Source organism: Hemitrygon akajei, chromosome 1, assembly GCF_048418815.1.
Source record: "Hemitrygon akajei chromosome 1, sHemAka1.3, whole genome shotgun sequence".
NCBI classification, from domain to species: domain Eukaryota; kingdom Metazoa; phylum Chordata; class Chondrichthyes; order Myliobatiformes; family Dasyatidae; genus Hemitrygon; species Hemitrygon akajei.
The window spans coordinates 199,151,159-199,167,160 of NC_133124.1; the positions used below are offsets into that span (position 1 = coordinate 199,151,159).

Below are 16,002 nucleotides of genomic sequence, written 5' to 3' on the forward strand. Positions count from 1 at the left end.
ACACTTGTTTCTACAGTGTTTCAGCAATTAAAATGTTAATGTTGAATATCTAAGTATTGTACGGACAGGCAACTGAAATACTATACCAAGAAAGTCACCAGAAAACGTTACACAATAGCTTTCATGTACATACGGGAAGAGCCCAGTTGTAATTATTATGCAATGCCTTATTTTGTTTAAAGTAGATTCCTTAAATGCCAAACAGTCACCTCCCATCCTATGATAGGATTAATTGAGTATTAGCAACCCACGGACACAAATCAGATTCAGATAAAGGCAAAATATAAATGATTGAAGCCATTAAATGTGAATGACTTTTACTGAAGCATTTAATCTTTCTACAAAATGTCTCCAATACTATAAACTGAGTGGAAGGCGCGGAGTCTGAAGCAGGCTAGTGAGAGCCAGAAAGAAAGTGGTAATGTAGAAATTTATAAAAATCCTTAGAGGACTGAAACAGAGATGTTTCCTCTCGTTCAACCATGTAAATCCAAAAGGAGGAGAAAGTGTATTCACTTGGAGGCTTGAGGACCTTTGGGATTCATTAACGGAGATAATCATCCTTAAATATACACGAGAAGGAGATTCTTCGAAGAGAAGGAAAAAATAGATATGATGAGAAGGAAGACTGATGGTTAGCCATGATTGTGGGAATGGTAAAGCAAGCTCAGTGTTCTATGTTCTATTTCCATATTGCTGTAATGCAGATGTCTCAGCATTACCTTTCCAAAATGCAGCCAGCAACATCAAGCAGCATTATATCGGCAGCTCATAAAACTACTAGATATACTTCTTCTCACCAATCTGCAACCTGTAATTTCCCTTCAGGAAATGTGCTTTTGAACCGTCTAGGCGAACTAGCGATTGTGCGATCTGCTGAAGGGTTCGGTGAACTTGACTCGCAAGAATGCAGCTGCTCAGCTCCATTACTCTGCGCTGATAAAAGAGTCGAGGAGCAGGACCACCATCTGCCTACGTTTCACCCGTCTCCCACTCTTCTTGTTACTACCATCAGGTGGAAGTGTAGGAGTCTTGGGTCCAGGTTCAGGAGCAGTTGTTGCTCTGCAGATATTGGGGTCCCAGACCAGCTTCAGTTGCCTCAGCGCTGAACTGACTCCACAGCAGTGGACTGCAGCTCGAGTTCTATGTATTACTTGTTTATTTTTACTATTTGCACTTTGGATGTTTGTTGTGTGTGATTTTCTGTGGATTCTATTGTAGGTGCCTACAAGAAGATGAATCTCAAAGTTTTATAAGGTACATACACTTCAATAATACATTTGAACTTTCAACCTTATCCTTCTCACCTGATGGCAAATTCTGGTCTTGCGCTTTTCGTGATATGCCTCCTGTTGGACTGCAATGTGTTCACAGACCTGCCAGTGGTAACTTGCTCTGATTTATTTCTCTTTCTCAGCTTGTAGGTTTGATAAGAATAGAAGTCCTTGTGAGAACCACTGCATCTCTCTGTGCTGTCCCTGAGAAAGTGGTTTGAAAAACTCCCCATTCCTCAGTATTGACCGCTCTTCCCCGATAGATAGATGTCCCCAGAGTAAGGAAGATTAGTGTTACCATAGTCAAATCAACTTTTAATGCAGAAAACACAACATCCAATTATATTTACAAATGTTACAAAATTACATCCCACTGAAGCTACCTTTAGGTGCAAAATGACCAGCTTTCACGGGGCTCTTCATTTTTCCCATTACATCAGGAATAATCAATCAAACAACAATCACCATCAGCTTCAATCAGAAGTGCAGTCCCACACCGTCCTCGTTCTGTGCTTGGGTTACATGTGCTCAAAGCACTAATTGCTCAACAGTGGCAAGGTATTTCTCCAGCAACTTGCATTTGCCACAAAATGGAGAGGAAACCAGGGAACATACAGTGTAGCCATTTTGGAATGGGTAAAAAAAATTGAACATATGTGTGTTTAATTTCAAAGTGCAAAAAATGACTTCAGTAAGAGTGGGTAGGGTTGGCAGAAGGTGTTATCCAAATCACAATATAGACCCCACATAAAAATTAGATTCAGCAATTTAAAAGGATCTCCAAAACCTCAGCTAATGGAGAGTTTTAGTGTTCTGACTCAGGGTCATTCAACAATAATGCAAATTGAGGGGTCACTGTTCTGGCTGGATTTTAAGGACCAGAGTCACAGATGAAATAAAGATTCTGAGCTGCACTTTGGGCATCATGGGGGTGGGTGGGTGGGGGTGGGTGGGTGTTGAATGATAAATTTCTTTCTTATAAAGTGCCTTAAGTTACATTCAAAATGATACTGTGTTATACACAGTTATCCATTATACTGGAAGCAAAACCATGGTACTTTGGAAAGCAGAAGATTATTAGATAGAGTCAGCTTTTTTTTTAATTAAGGGAAATTTAACTATAATTTTTTTAGAGCTCTTTGAAGATGAAAGAGTAGGTAAATGGGAGCCAGTGTATGTTGTATTCAGGATTTCTTGAACATATTGTTCAAAAGCAGGAACATTTGATGTCTTAATGGCCTTACAAGGGATATCCCCCACCCCACCCATTGGCCCTGAAGAGTCTGCTAGGGAAGCAAAGGAGAAGATTGCAGGGATTGTAGACAGAGACTTGTAAATTTTCACTGGCACAGGTGCCAGGTGACCTGAAGATAGCAAATGTGCTAGCTTTATTCGAGAGGAGAAGCAGGGATGAGCCAGATAATTACAGACCTGTGAGTCTAATGCAGTGGCAGAGATGTTATTGGAAAGAATCTCTGGGAGACAGGACTAAGGCAAGGATTAATTAAAGGTAATCAGCATTATTTTGTTAGGAAGAGATCCTGTCTGACCAATACGATTAGATTTTTCAAAGAGAAATGTATTCATGAGGGGAGTCGAACGGATGCATGGATTTCTGTAAGGAATTTGACAAGGCCCCAGATAGACAGTGGTTCGAAATATTACCGCTCATGACAGCCCGGGCAAGTTAGCAAACGGGATCAAAACTGGCTTGGTAATAGAAGGCAGAGAGATGTTTCTGTAAGTGGAATCCTGAAACCAGTGGTGCAACACAGGGTTAGGTACTCAAACCCTTATTGTGTGTTATATATATTGACAATATAAATAAGACTTCTCTGTGGATTGTCACCTTGTAGTGGTGGAGAGGCTTGTGTGGTCCTGTAATCCCGAGAGCAAAGCTGTCTGGAGCTATGCTCCTTGGTAGGGTCACCCATGGCGGTAAGGTCGAGGGTGAGGTCCCCGACAAAGAACAGTCCAACCAAGACCTCAACGGTGGAACAGGCAGATGAAGTCACTTCATACTCAACGGCTGTGAAGGCGGATGAAGGCTGCAACAAATTCATCAGCTCCAATCATTGTGGTTTCCATGCCATTGGAATCAGTTGGTTGATTTCTGAAGTATCGTGTGCTTCTTGGAGTGCAACATCAAGTACATGCTAAACAAATACATGCACAGGCGTCTTCGCTCTGTGGGCCACTTCTTCAAGTCTTTCGGCGATCGGGGGAGGGCGACGGGAGCAGACAATGTGATAACTGGAACTTCCTAGTCAAGAACCGGCACGAAAGCGGTGAATACTTGATTCAGTCGCTCAACTTTTGGACAGAAGCAGGAAAGTTGTTCGGCAGCAGTATTCACGTGAACTCTAGCAAGCCGTCATCCGAGAAGGAACAGCAACTTCCAAAACCAACAGATGTTCAGAATTAGAAGAAAAGAAAATGGAAAGAGAGGCAGCAACAACCAAAGCCCAGTCTGCCATCTGGAACTACCTGTGCTGAATGTGGAAGAACTTTCAAAGCTAAGATTGGACTCATAAGCCACTTGAGAACCCATAAATAGATCAACAGAATGAAGACCATCATCCTCAACCTCGAGGTTTAGCCACGACGACGACAAAATAAGAATGGAGTGTGATCAATGGAGCAGATGATATACAAAAAATTCAGTGGTTTCAATTTTTGGTCTGACTTGTCTGAATTTAAATAATGATCTATTGGTAAGACAGGCTGAGCAAGGTGACGTAGTTTGGGATGATAAACAATAGTGCCTTTAAGAGAGTATTGATTAACAAAAGGATTCCATTCCCTCTAAGCTGTGTGAGAGCGTGATGTGCAGTAACTGAAATGCTTTCACGCACATAGCCTTTGCTGCTACAGTTTTCAGGCCATGTAAACATTTTCCTGCTCAGGAGAATGGCTGGTTCATGCAACTGTAAAAAAAAAGTAGAGGGAATGTTGCAAAGGGATCTCAGTGTTCAAGTCTTCCTGAAGGTGATAGGGCCATAGAATATAAGAGTAAAGAAGTTGCAGTGCGTTGCTCAGGCCCCAACTGAGTATTCTGTACAGTTCCGATTGCCACAATATAGGAAGGATGTGACTACACTGGAAAGGATACAGAGGAGACTCACCAGGATGTTGCCTGGGATTGAGTGCGTCAGTTATGAAGAAAAATGGATAGGCTGTGCTTGTTTTCCCTCAAGCATAGGAGGCTGAGGGGAGATCTGACTGAGGTATAAGATAGGGTAGATAGCTGGAAACATTACCCCACAACAGAGGAATCTATAATGAGAAGTCATATGCTTAGGTAAAAGATAAGAGGTTTAAAAGGGTATCTGAGAAAGAACATTTTCTCCTGAGAGGGGTTGGAATCTGGAACACACTGCCTGAGGGGGTGCTGGAAGTAGATACTCTCTATCTAGATTAGCACTTGAATTGCCGAGGCATAGAAGGCTTTGGACCAAGTGCTGGTAAATGGGATTACTATGGATGGGTACTTGATAGCTGGAACAGACACGTTTCTGTGCTGAATGACTCGATTACTATGCAAACGGATGTAGAATGTTTAAAGGAGTGTGCAAAAACATGGCAAATGGAGAATTAAATTTTAAACACCACACAAAACGCTGGAGGAACTCAGCAGGCCAGGCAGCATCCAGGGAGGAGAATAAACAGTCAATGTTTCGGGCCGTGACCCTTCATCAGGACTGGAAAGGAAAGAAGCCAGAACAAATTAGAGTTGTGATTAAACTTCCAGAAAATAAATTCCATTTTTGCTAGGAAGAATAAAAAGGTGGAACAGTATTGAAGTAGTGTAAGTATAAGAGTTCATCTAGAAGCACAAAGTTAATATGCAAGCAATGAGGAAGGAAAATAGGAACGATGAGCCCTTATTGCAGAGAATTCAAAGGAACTCTTGCTATAATTACAGATGGTTTTGGTTGAGACCACACTCAGTGACTGCATACAGCTGTGGTTTTCTTAATAAAGAAAGGATATTGTTTACTTTGAGGTGAGGGTGTGAAAGTTTGTGGATTGATGGGATGAGGGGTTCATTCAGTAACTGAAGTTTGGCCAGACTGATCCCAGATTGACTACAGGTCAGCTAAACAAACAGGGATCTCAGTGAAACTATATTTAGTGGGTGCTGTGAGAGCATCAGGATGACAGGAGGGAGATACGTCTCTACCAAGGGTGTTGTAAGGCACTCATTTCTTCCACTAGCCTGCGGGTCACCCTTGGGTAAAGTGCAGCACCTGACTGGCTCCCCGATCAGTCACATGAAGCCATGGGAGGGGTGGTGGATAGTCATATGAGCAGCCGGTGCATATCACAAATCCCGGTTATGCGACCACTGACGCCAGGCAGACAATCTCTGAAGTGTATTGATAAAGGCTGGGGTCACCTGTCTTGTAAAGTCACTGTCCAGAAGAAACCACTTCTGCAGAACAATTCGCCAAGAACAATCGTGGTCATGGGACCATGATGACCTACGTCATACAACATGGCATATAATGGTGATGACGAGAGCATCTCTTCTGATATCAAAACCAGGGCCAGATTCTCAGTGTGCCGTGCCACTGTCCAGGGCTGTGATGAGGGAGAAATTCTCCCTTCAGAGGGTTGTGAATTTTTGGAATATTACAGTTCTGTGGTTAAAGGCTGAGTTGCAAAAATATTCAAATGAAGTAGGAATCCAGTCTTCTGGAGACAGGGAAGAAAAATGGAGTTAAGACCAAAGATCAGATCAGTAATAATTGTACTGACTGATAGAGCAGGTCTGGGGCCTCTGCGACCTACTTCTTATCCTACTTCTAAATTCAGGGTTGTATATCGATTAGATATTTTTCAAATGAACTACAATATTCTCTCTCTCTCTCTCGCTAAAACACACAGATTCCCCCTGCTCAAAATAACATTAGTGGGCCAACTGCCCAGTTACTACAGACTCAGTGAATGGTTTATAATCAGCTTGCTAGGCATTTGGTCCAATCTGGGAGTTGGGGTGCTTCTCAATATAAAGGTGGGGTATTTCACTGTTTAACTCTTAAGCAGTTGTTTTTCCCCAGAATTAAAACCAATCGTTCCTTCCAACTCTCCAAGGAATGGAAAGGTTCATCCACTCCCTCCAAAGTATGTTTTGCAGGATTGGCAGGGACAGAAAGCCAGGCACTTCCTAGCAAGGAGGGAACAAGTATGAATTGTACTGTACTGTCAAACCGAGGACTGATAAAACCCAGAGAGATTATTCTTTGACTTAGACACACAAAGACAGGGAAATAGAATAGAAATCCAGGATTGGGATCAATATCCAAAGATGTTCCATATTTTCCTAACTTTCTCAAATGATTCCTCACTTACACATTGATTGGATTATTCTAAACACCAGAGATTGAAGCCAGTATCAAATCAGTATGCAGTTCATGTACAGCTTTTCCAGTTCAGTCATCTGCCACTATGGAGAGAGCCCGCAGCTCACTGAGCTTAGCTTCGTTCTCCTTCTGCCGCTCTTCATCACTGATACCCTGCTGGTCAATTTGGCCAGTGAGGTCTCCGAATATCTTGGACATTTCTGTGTAATATACGACCTGCAAAAAGAAACACAAACATCTGGTGAGATCGATGTTAAGCAGCACAGTCTTCACATTTAATAGCACACCAAAGCTTCAGTGACCACCATCTCATTCTGCTAATCTATCCGCCAGGTGCACCCAATCTTAGTTCTATCTCCACTGCGCCATTCATCTACAATAGAATTAGCTGGCTCACGTTTCAGCAGTGTGCTGCAGTAAATGGTCTATCTGACAAAAACAGACAGACTTTCATAACAGCTTTCAGATCTTTCAAAACTGCCTTACAATTAATTTAGTACTTCCAAAGTGAACTCACTTTCACAACGTGGAAAAGTGGTTGTGCGCAGTAAGCTTCCATGAACAGCCAGCGAAATAATGACCAGATGTGGCCTGGTTTGCTTTCAGAGTTACACAACAGAAACAGGCCTATCAGCCCAACACATCCATGCCAACCATAAATCATTCCTCTCCACTAATTAAAATATTCCTCTCCAAACTCTCTGGCCACTCACCTACACTAGGGGCAATTGACAGAAGCCATTTAACCAGCATGCCTTTGATACGTGGAAAGAAACTGGAGCCATACCGGAAAACCACGTGGTCACAGGGAGAACATGCGATATAACACATACAGACTGAGGTCAGGATCGAACCTGGGGTCACTGCAGCTGCCATGCACTATCCTTACCTGGTATAATTTATATGTGACCGTAAGCAGGGATTAAAGACAATACCTCACTGCCATATCTCAGTGGTGAAAACAATAAAGGTTGACCTTACCATCAACATTCATATGCTATGAAGGATCTGTGATCATCTCTAAGCAGGCAAAACACCAGTTTAATGACTGCTCTCAAATACAATTTAATGTTATTTAACTAAACGTAGACACAGGTACATTAACCAAATTGAGACAGGAGACTGGATTATGAGGGAGTTTTCACAAAAGAGTTAAACTGAACAAAACTTGAGCACATGGAATTGGTGGTACTGATCTGAGATCTGGTTCATAGAAAACATGAAGGCGGAATAAACAAATCATTTTCAGGTTAGGAGGTATAACTAGTAGAGTGCTGCAGAGGTCAGTGCTGGGCCCTAGCTCAGCATCTTCTTACTTCCCAGTGTAAGTGAGCAATATGTCACCATCCACTTAAAAATCCTCAAATCACAATGAGCTAGACGAAAGACATAATTACATGGATTGGACTACTTGTATAGAACAGACACAGAAAGGCCACTAAGCTTGAGGAAGCTGCCATGAGCAGACAGAAAAATGCACTACATCCCTGCACAACCAGTCTCTCCATGAAGGAAATACTTCACACAGTAAGACCTTAAGACATAGCACCAGAATTAGGCCATTCAGCCCATCAAGTCTGTTCCGCCATTCATTCATGGCTGATCCCAGATTCTACTCAACACCATACACCTGCCTTCTGGCCATATCCTTTAATGTCCTGACTAATCAGGAAATGAGGAATTTCAGTCTTAAATATACACACAGACATGGCCTCCACCGCAGTCTGTGGCAGAGCATTGCACAGATTTACTACTCTCTGGATAAAAAAAAAATCCTCCTTACCTCTGTACTAAAGGCCTGCTCCTCAATTTTGAGGCTGTGCCCTCCAGTTCTGGATACCCCCACCATAAGAAACATCCTCTCCAAATCCACCCTAGCTAATCCTTTTAACATACAGTAGATTTCAATGAGATCCCCCCCCATTCTTAAAGTTCCAGTGAGTACAGGCCCAAAGCTGTCAAACGCTCCTTGTATGTTAACCCCTTCATTCCCAGAATCATCCTCATGAACCTCCTCTGGGCTCTCTCCAATGTCATCTTTTCTGAGATATGGGACCCAAAACTGTTGACAATACTCCAAGTGCAGCCTGACTAGTGTCTTATGAAAGCTCAGCACTATCTCCTTGCTTTTATATTTGATGCCCCTTGAAATAAATGCCAACATTGCATTTGCCTTCTTTACCGCAGACTCAACCTGTAAATTAACCTTCTGGGAGTCTTGCACAAAGACTCCTAAGTCTCTGTGCACCTCTGATGTGTGAACCTTCTCCCCATTTAGATAATAGTTGTTCCTTTTACCAAAATGCATTATCATACATTTCCCATCTGCCACTTTTTTGCCCGTTCTTCCAATTTGCTGCAATCACATTGCTTCCTCAGCACTACGTATCCCTTCACCTACCTTTGTATCACCCACAAACTCTGCCACAAACCCACTGATTCCATTATCTAAATCAATGACAAATAATGTGAAAAGTAGCGGTCCCAATACTGACCCCTGAGGAACACCACTATTCACTGGCAGCCAACTAGAAAAGGCTTCTTTTATTGCCACATGCTGCCTCCTGCCAGTTAGTCACTCTGCTATCCATGCCAGTATTTTTCCTGTAACACCATAAGATTTTGTCTTGTTAAGCACCTTATCGAACACCCTCTGAAAATCCAAGCAAATGACATCCACTGCCTCTCTTTTGTCCACCCCGCCTATTACTTCCTCAAAGAACTCTAACAGATTTCTCAGGCAAAACTTCCCTTTACAGAAATCGTGCTGACTTTGACTTACTTTAACATTAGTCTCCAAATACCTCGAAACCTCATCCTTAATAATAAACTCCTACACTTTCCCAATCAGTGAGGTTAGGCTAACTGACCTATAATTCCCTTTCTTTTGCCTTCCTCCTTTCTTAAAGAGTGGAGTGACATTTGCAATCTTCCAGTCTTCCAGGACCATGCCAGAATCAAGTGATTCTTGAAAGGTCAAGACCAATGCATCCATTATCTCTTCAGCAAAGTCTTTCAGGACTCTGGGATGTAGTCCATTTGGTCTAGTTGACTTATCCACCTTAAGACCTTTGAGTTTGCCTTGCACTTTTTCCTTTGTAATAGCAATGGCACTCACTCCTGCTCCCTGATACTCACAGACCTCTGGCACACAGCTGGTGTCTTCCACAGTGAAGACTGATACAAAGTACCCATTAAGCTCATCTGCCATTTCTTTGTTCCCCATCACTACCTCATCAGCCTCATTTTCCAGTGGTCCAATATCAACTCTCAGCTCCCTTTTACTCTTTATATAACTGAAAAAGTATTTTTGCTATCCTGCTTTATATTATTGGCTAGTCTGCCCTCATACTTAATCTTTTCCCTCCATATAACTTTCTTAGTTGCCTTTTGTTGGACTTTAATAGCTTCCCAATCATCCAACTTCCCACTTAGATCTGCTACATTAAATGCCCTTTCCTTGGCTTTTATGCAGTCCTTAATTTCCTTTGTCAGCCATGGTTGCCTACCCCTGCTATTTGAGAACTTTTTCCTCTGTGGGACATATCTATTCTGTGCCTTGTGAACTATTCCCAGAAACTTCAGCCATCTCTGCTCTGCTGTCAGCCCTACCAGTATTCTCCTCCAATTCACCTGGGCAAGCTCCTCTAACGTGCCTCCGTAATTCCCTTTGTTCCACTGCGATACTTGTGCTTCTCCCTCTCAAACTGCAGTATGAATTCAATCATATTATGATTACTGACTCCTAAGGGTTCCTATACATGAAGTTCCCTAATAAGATCTGGGTTATTACACAACACCCAATCTAGTCTTTCCCTGAGTGGGCTCAAGCAATAGCTGCTCTAAAAAGCCATCTCGTAGGCATTCACCAAATTCCCTTCCTTGCGATCCAACACCAACCTGATTTTCCCAATCCACTTGCATATTGAAGTCCCCCATTACAATTCTATCATAACCCTTATTACATGGCTCTTCCAGCTCCCTTTGTAATCTCAACCCCACATCTTGGATACTATTTGGAGACCTATATATCATTCACATAATGTTACTTTTTACCCCTTCAGTTCCTTAGCTCTACTAACAAAGATTCAACATTCTCTGACCCCAAGTCAGCTCTTTCTAAAGATGTATTCTATCTCTTACCGAAAGAGCCACACCACCACCTATGCCTTCCTGTCTGTCCTATCGATACAAAAAAATACACTTTGATGTTAAGCTCCCAACTATGGCCTTTTTTCAGCCTGAAAGCTTCTTTTCAGCACCTGGTCTGAAATTTTAATGATTTCTCGGACACTAATTAATATCAGCGAGGGTTACTTCTGAACAAATAAAATTGAAATCAAATTGAAACCGTGCAGAAAACATTATCCTTCTCATTCTGAGACAGAGATCTGCTAAACTGCAGATTTCTCAAAATTAATAGTCACTTGAGAATCAGTACTGATAAATCAATGGTTGACTGTGTTGAAAAATAAATAAAGAAGAGAAACAAGTTGGTCTAAACAAACAAAAGAAAGAGCTCCACCATTGTGTATTATCACAAGGAATAAATGTGGAAGGCTCTGTATAGGCAGTACAAGCATATTCTATTCATTAAGTTATAAAATATCTTCAGACATGTAGAAGACACAGATATTTTTATCCTAACAAAATAGCTAAATTAAGCTACAGTGCCTGGAGATTCATTCCCAAATAGATGAACTGAATATTGTTTTCAAGTTATTTTCTCTTCTGAAATTCATTTATTGTCTTTAATATTATATTCCTTACCACGGATGAATTTTCAGGCAATATACTCAGCCTACAGTGGCTATAAAAAGTATTCACCCCCCCCAACCGCCAGAAGCGTTCATGTTTAATCGTTTTACAACACTGAATCACAGTGGATTTAATTTGACATTTTTTGATGCCGATCAACAGAAAGAGACTCTTTCATGTCAAAGTGAAAACAGATCTCTACAAAGTGATCTAAATTAATTACAAATATAAAACACAAAATAATTGTGTAAGTATTCATCACCTTTAATATGACACACCAAATCATCACTGGTGCAGCCAATTGGTTTTACATCTGGATCTGGCAAGTCCAACTGCTGGTGAGACAGTATCCTGGCAAAAACTACACCATGAAGACAAAAGAACACTCCAAACAACTCCATGAAAAGGTTATTGAAAGGCACAAGTCAGAAGATGGATACAGGAACATTTCCAAGTCACTGAATATTCCTTGGAGTACAGTTAAGTCAATTATCAAGAAATGGAAAGAATATGGCACAGTTGTAAATCTGCCTACAGCAGGCCATCCTCAAAAACTGAGTGACCGTGTAAGAAGGGGACTAGTGAGGGAGGCCACCAAGAGACCTGTGACAACTCTGGAGAAGTTACAAGCTTCAGTAGCTGAAATACAACATGTACCTACAACACGTCCATATCTGTCCATCTTCCTTACATCCATGTGCCTATCCAAACATTTCTTAAAGCCTCTAATGTATTTGCTTCTACCACTACACCAGGCAGTGCATTCCAGGCATCCACAACTCTGAGTAAAAAAACTTACCCCTCACATCCCCCTTGAACCTATCCCCTCTCACCTTCAATGCATGCCCTCTGGTCAAATGGCAAAAAACGTGAACTTGCTTAAAATCTATTCCTTCTCGAATGCTTTTTGGTGAATGATCAGCAACCTGAAACAATGCAATATTCCACAGATGCTGCCTGACCTGCTGAGTTGCACTTGCTGCTTTCATTGCTTTTCCATCCATCATTTATTGGTTTGCTGATTCATTTAGCTTCCAAGATTATTTATGGATGAGGTTAACTCCATACTTTTATGCTGAACAATTACGAAAACATCTCGCTTTCCAAAGTAAACTCCTTTCAAAAGGACACCACACTAATTCATGACCTGAAATTAAATGAAAGCTGCTTTGGGTTAGGGATGGATTTTGAAACAAGCCCCACACTTGATCGCACTTAGAAAGCTCCTAAACATCGGTTTGTGGGAGTTGCCATCAGTTGGCAGAAAGTCCTGAATACATACAAGCTTGGGTCAGGGCAGAGAGTTAGTGGTTTGTATAGGACTCCAGAAATGTGAAAAGATCTGCTGTTTTCTGTTTGTTTTTCAAATTTTTTATTCACACAGTTTCTGGCCAACAGGAAATTGCAGGCTGCTACAGGGATCACTTCTGTAACTGACTCAGCAGAGGCAAGAGGGGGCTTAATCTCCTTTTCCTTATTTAAAGTGAGTTATATTGATATCTTCATGTTAGATGAGGGATTTATTGAATCTGGATATCTTAACTTTAAAAAGTTTTATTAAAGACTATGGTTAGATTTGGTTGCAGTCAATTTTTTAAACAGCAAAATTAACGTTTTATTATGTTTTGCAAACTAGTACTTAGTGGTTTTTGAACTAGCCCAATAAATGTAACTGGCTCCAATCCTATGTGCCTGCTGCATACTCTAAAGAGTATGGCAAAGTTGGAAATTGGATCACAAGACACTATTTCTTCTCTAGCAAGTTTTGAGAACTTAAAAACCCGAGGTTTTAAAACATTCAAATTCCCAACACTTTCATCTTATTCCCAATAATCAACATGCTTTCTTGAGCAATACAATGCCTCATGGTCTGACAGGAAGTGGCATACTGCAGCTGTTGCCTCACGTCTCCAGCATGCCGAAATCTATCCTGACCTTCAATGCTGTCTGTGTGGAGTTTGCACGGTCCCTCCTCCTGTGAATCCTCGCAATTTCTCAGGATGCCCTGGTTTCCACCCACATCCCAAAAACAAGTGGGTTGGTAGGCCAATTGGCCACAGTATATTGACCCTCATATGCAGGTGTGGCGTTGATGTGAATGTGGGAAGAATTAAACAATAGGACTAGTGTTAATGGGTGCTTGATGGTTGACTCAGACACAGTGGGCTAAATGACTCTAATTATACCTAACCAGAATGTTTTAAGACCTTCTTTTAGTTTCAAAGCTTGATACTGTAAGTATAACTTGTGAGATACAATCAATTCAAAAAGGAAACAACTGAACTTGCTCTAAATCTACTATGAATATACAATACGCTCAAAATACGCTCCCCTACTATAGCATATTGGGTGAGCATTTGCAGAAACTCAGCAGGTAAGGGAAGCTTCCTTATTAATATCCCAAGTCCTACCAGCCCACTGAGGATGCTTAGAATACTGAGTTGCTCCAGATATTGGCAGGATTTCACAGTGTAGTTCAAGTTTCCAACCCAGTTCTGATCTCTGAGGAGTGCGCTAGAGGAGGTGTTTCACACTCAGCTAGAGGCAGAGGGCCAGGAAAAGGACATGCTCATCAAATTGCTTAGACCACGTGCATGGACTAATCACACAGAGGCAGAGGCCAGGTGTTAACTCTGTTCTCTCTTCTCCCTGCTATTTGAAATCCAAATCCTGTCAATGCAGATAATGCAAACAATGGTATCTGATGCCTGGCTGTAAAACTCTCAGTAATGAAACAGTTACACTTGGTTGTAGTCAATGATTTCAAATCAGCTATTTATTATATTTTTGCAAATTGACAGTTAGTGGTTTACTAATTAATACTACTTATAAGTGTGTATGGTTTTGTATCGGAATGGTGTGCATACAAGCGTATCACAAGTACCTTTCTTAACTATAAATCAGTAGAGGAACTCAGCCTAAAGTGATCAATAATACACCTTGAGAAAAATTCTGCCAATATTCTGCAGTGAGACGGTTTATTACATTCCAGAGACAAATCTCTTCAGTGTCACCTGAACTTACCTTCTGTCAATTTGGGTCAAACGCCTCCATCCCACACGGTTGCACTGCTCAGCTTGTTTCCAGCTACCAACTAATGGTCGTGTGGGCTGCAGTGAGTAATACAGCTGTTACTGGCTTGTGAACTTCACCCAGAGCAGCCCCCACATCCAAGGAGGCACCGAGTAATCTAACCACATCTTCAAGAAATTGTCTCTTACTGATTTTCCCTTCCCTCCAGTGTTTGAAAAAGTCAGTAGTTCTGATTGAATTCATGTTTTAAAAAAAAAGTTGTAATAATATTTGTTGATTAAACAGCAAAGTCTATCCATATAGTACATGGGTTAAATCTTAACTGGCTGAAATGATCAAAATGTTCATATTTTGAAGTTAGTTAAAGAGAGATTTTTGTTGCTGATCCCTTGTGTTCAGACAGAGAAGGCATTGCTCAGGACATAAGGCCATTTTTATAATAAGAAACAGCACAGATTGAACGGAACAAACAGCAAGCTGTACACTCTGGAGACTGGTGGTTCACTTTCACAGTAAGCCCTCATGAGGTCACATGGTTTTTTTTACAAGTTCCCACATCTGACCAGACGTGGGTGGGGAGAATTTCAGTTGGGTGCCTTGTGTACTGCTTCAGTTTAGGTCAAACAACACACAAGAGGGATGTTCAATCCCCATACACGATTCAGAGAAGTACCACAAGTCTGATCTCAGGCACTAGAGAAATATTACAGGATTTTGGGCTTTTCAGCACTGGAAGCAGAGACTGAAACAGACTCAAGATTTCATAATGTAATAAGATTCTCAAATTAAGTCATTATAAAATGGCAAGGATCTTTGAGGTGGTTTCAATCTTAACTCCTTAGTTTCACATTTCTTAATACAGTTACCTAAACAAAACTGTACATTTTTTCCATTAACCTCTTCCTTTTCACACCCTTTCCCTTCATAAGCCATCCATGGTTTGAAGAAGTCTTATTAATATTTTGCAACTAAATTGTTCATGGCATCAATCCTAAATTTTACTTAAAGTTTATCCCCACTTTTTCTTGACTACTTGACTACAGCAATAGTTTTTCTCCATGACATCCTATCATGAAGCACTGCAGATACCTGTTAGAATTTGATAATCCCAAGAGAACACAAGCCTAGATTTAGCAAAAGGTGTCTTTGTAACAGGAGATTTCATCCCGTGGAATTTAACCCTTTCAACCCTGGTGCAATTCTGTAAATATGTGCAGTACCCCATCCAAGACGGATGTCCTTGCTGAGCCGTGGTGCCAAGAATTGAGCACAAATCTTCACAGAGAACCCTGAGAAACTATAGTCAGTTCCACTCTTCATTCTCTTGAGACAACTTACACATCCCAAATTGTTCTTATTTTTTAAATACCAGTCCACAAGTTTTTAATGAAATTTTGTATTTGGACACAAATTCCTCAATTACAACTCTCAGCACTTTGGCTCATCTTTCTCAATTTCAAAGTCATCCATCTGCCATTTTTCTTTAGAAAAAACACAAGTATGGTGAAAGTTTTAATTATAACACCAGAAGCTGCTTTTTCAGGGATGATCAGTACATAAGTGGACAACAG

At 41.1% G+C, this 16,002-nt stretch overlaps 1 protein-coding gene across 1 annotated transcript in view; it reads right to left on the reverse strand.

Moving 5' to 3' along the window:
• Window positions 1–1,572: 1,572 nt before the first annotated feature.
• The window catches only part of bin3 (bridging integrator 3), a 193,758-nt gene continuing 179,328 nt past the window's right edge, over window positions 1,573–16,002 (reverse strand). Inside the window, exon 9 of the mRNA XM_073058353.1 lies at window positions 1,573–6,856. Within this exon, the coding sequence (XP_072914454.1) occupies window positions 6,710–6,856 (147 nt within the window). The 3' untranslated portion in view covers window positions 1,573–6,709. The remainder of the gene's footprint in view (window positions 6,857–16,002) is intronic.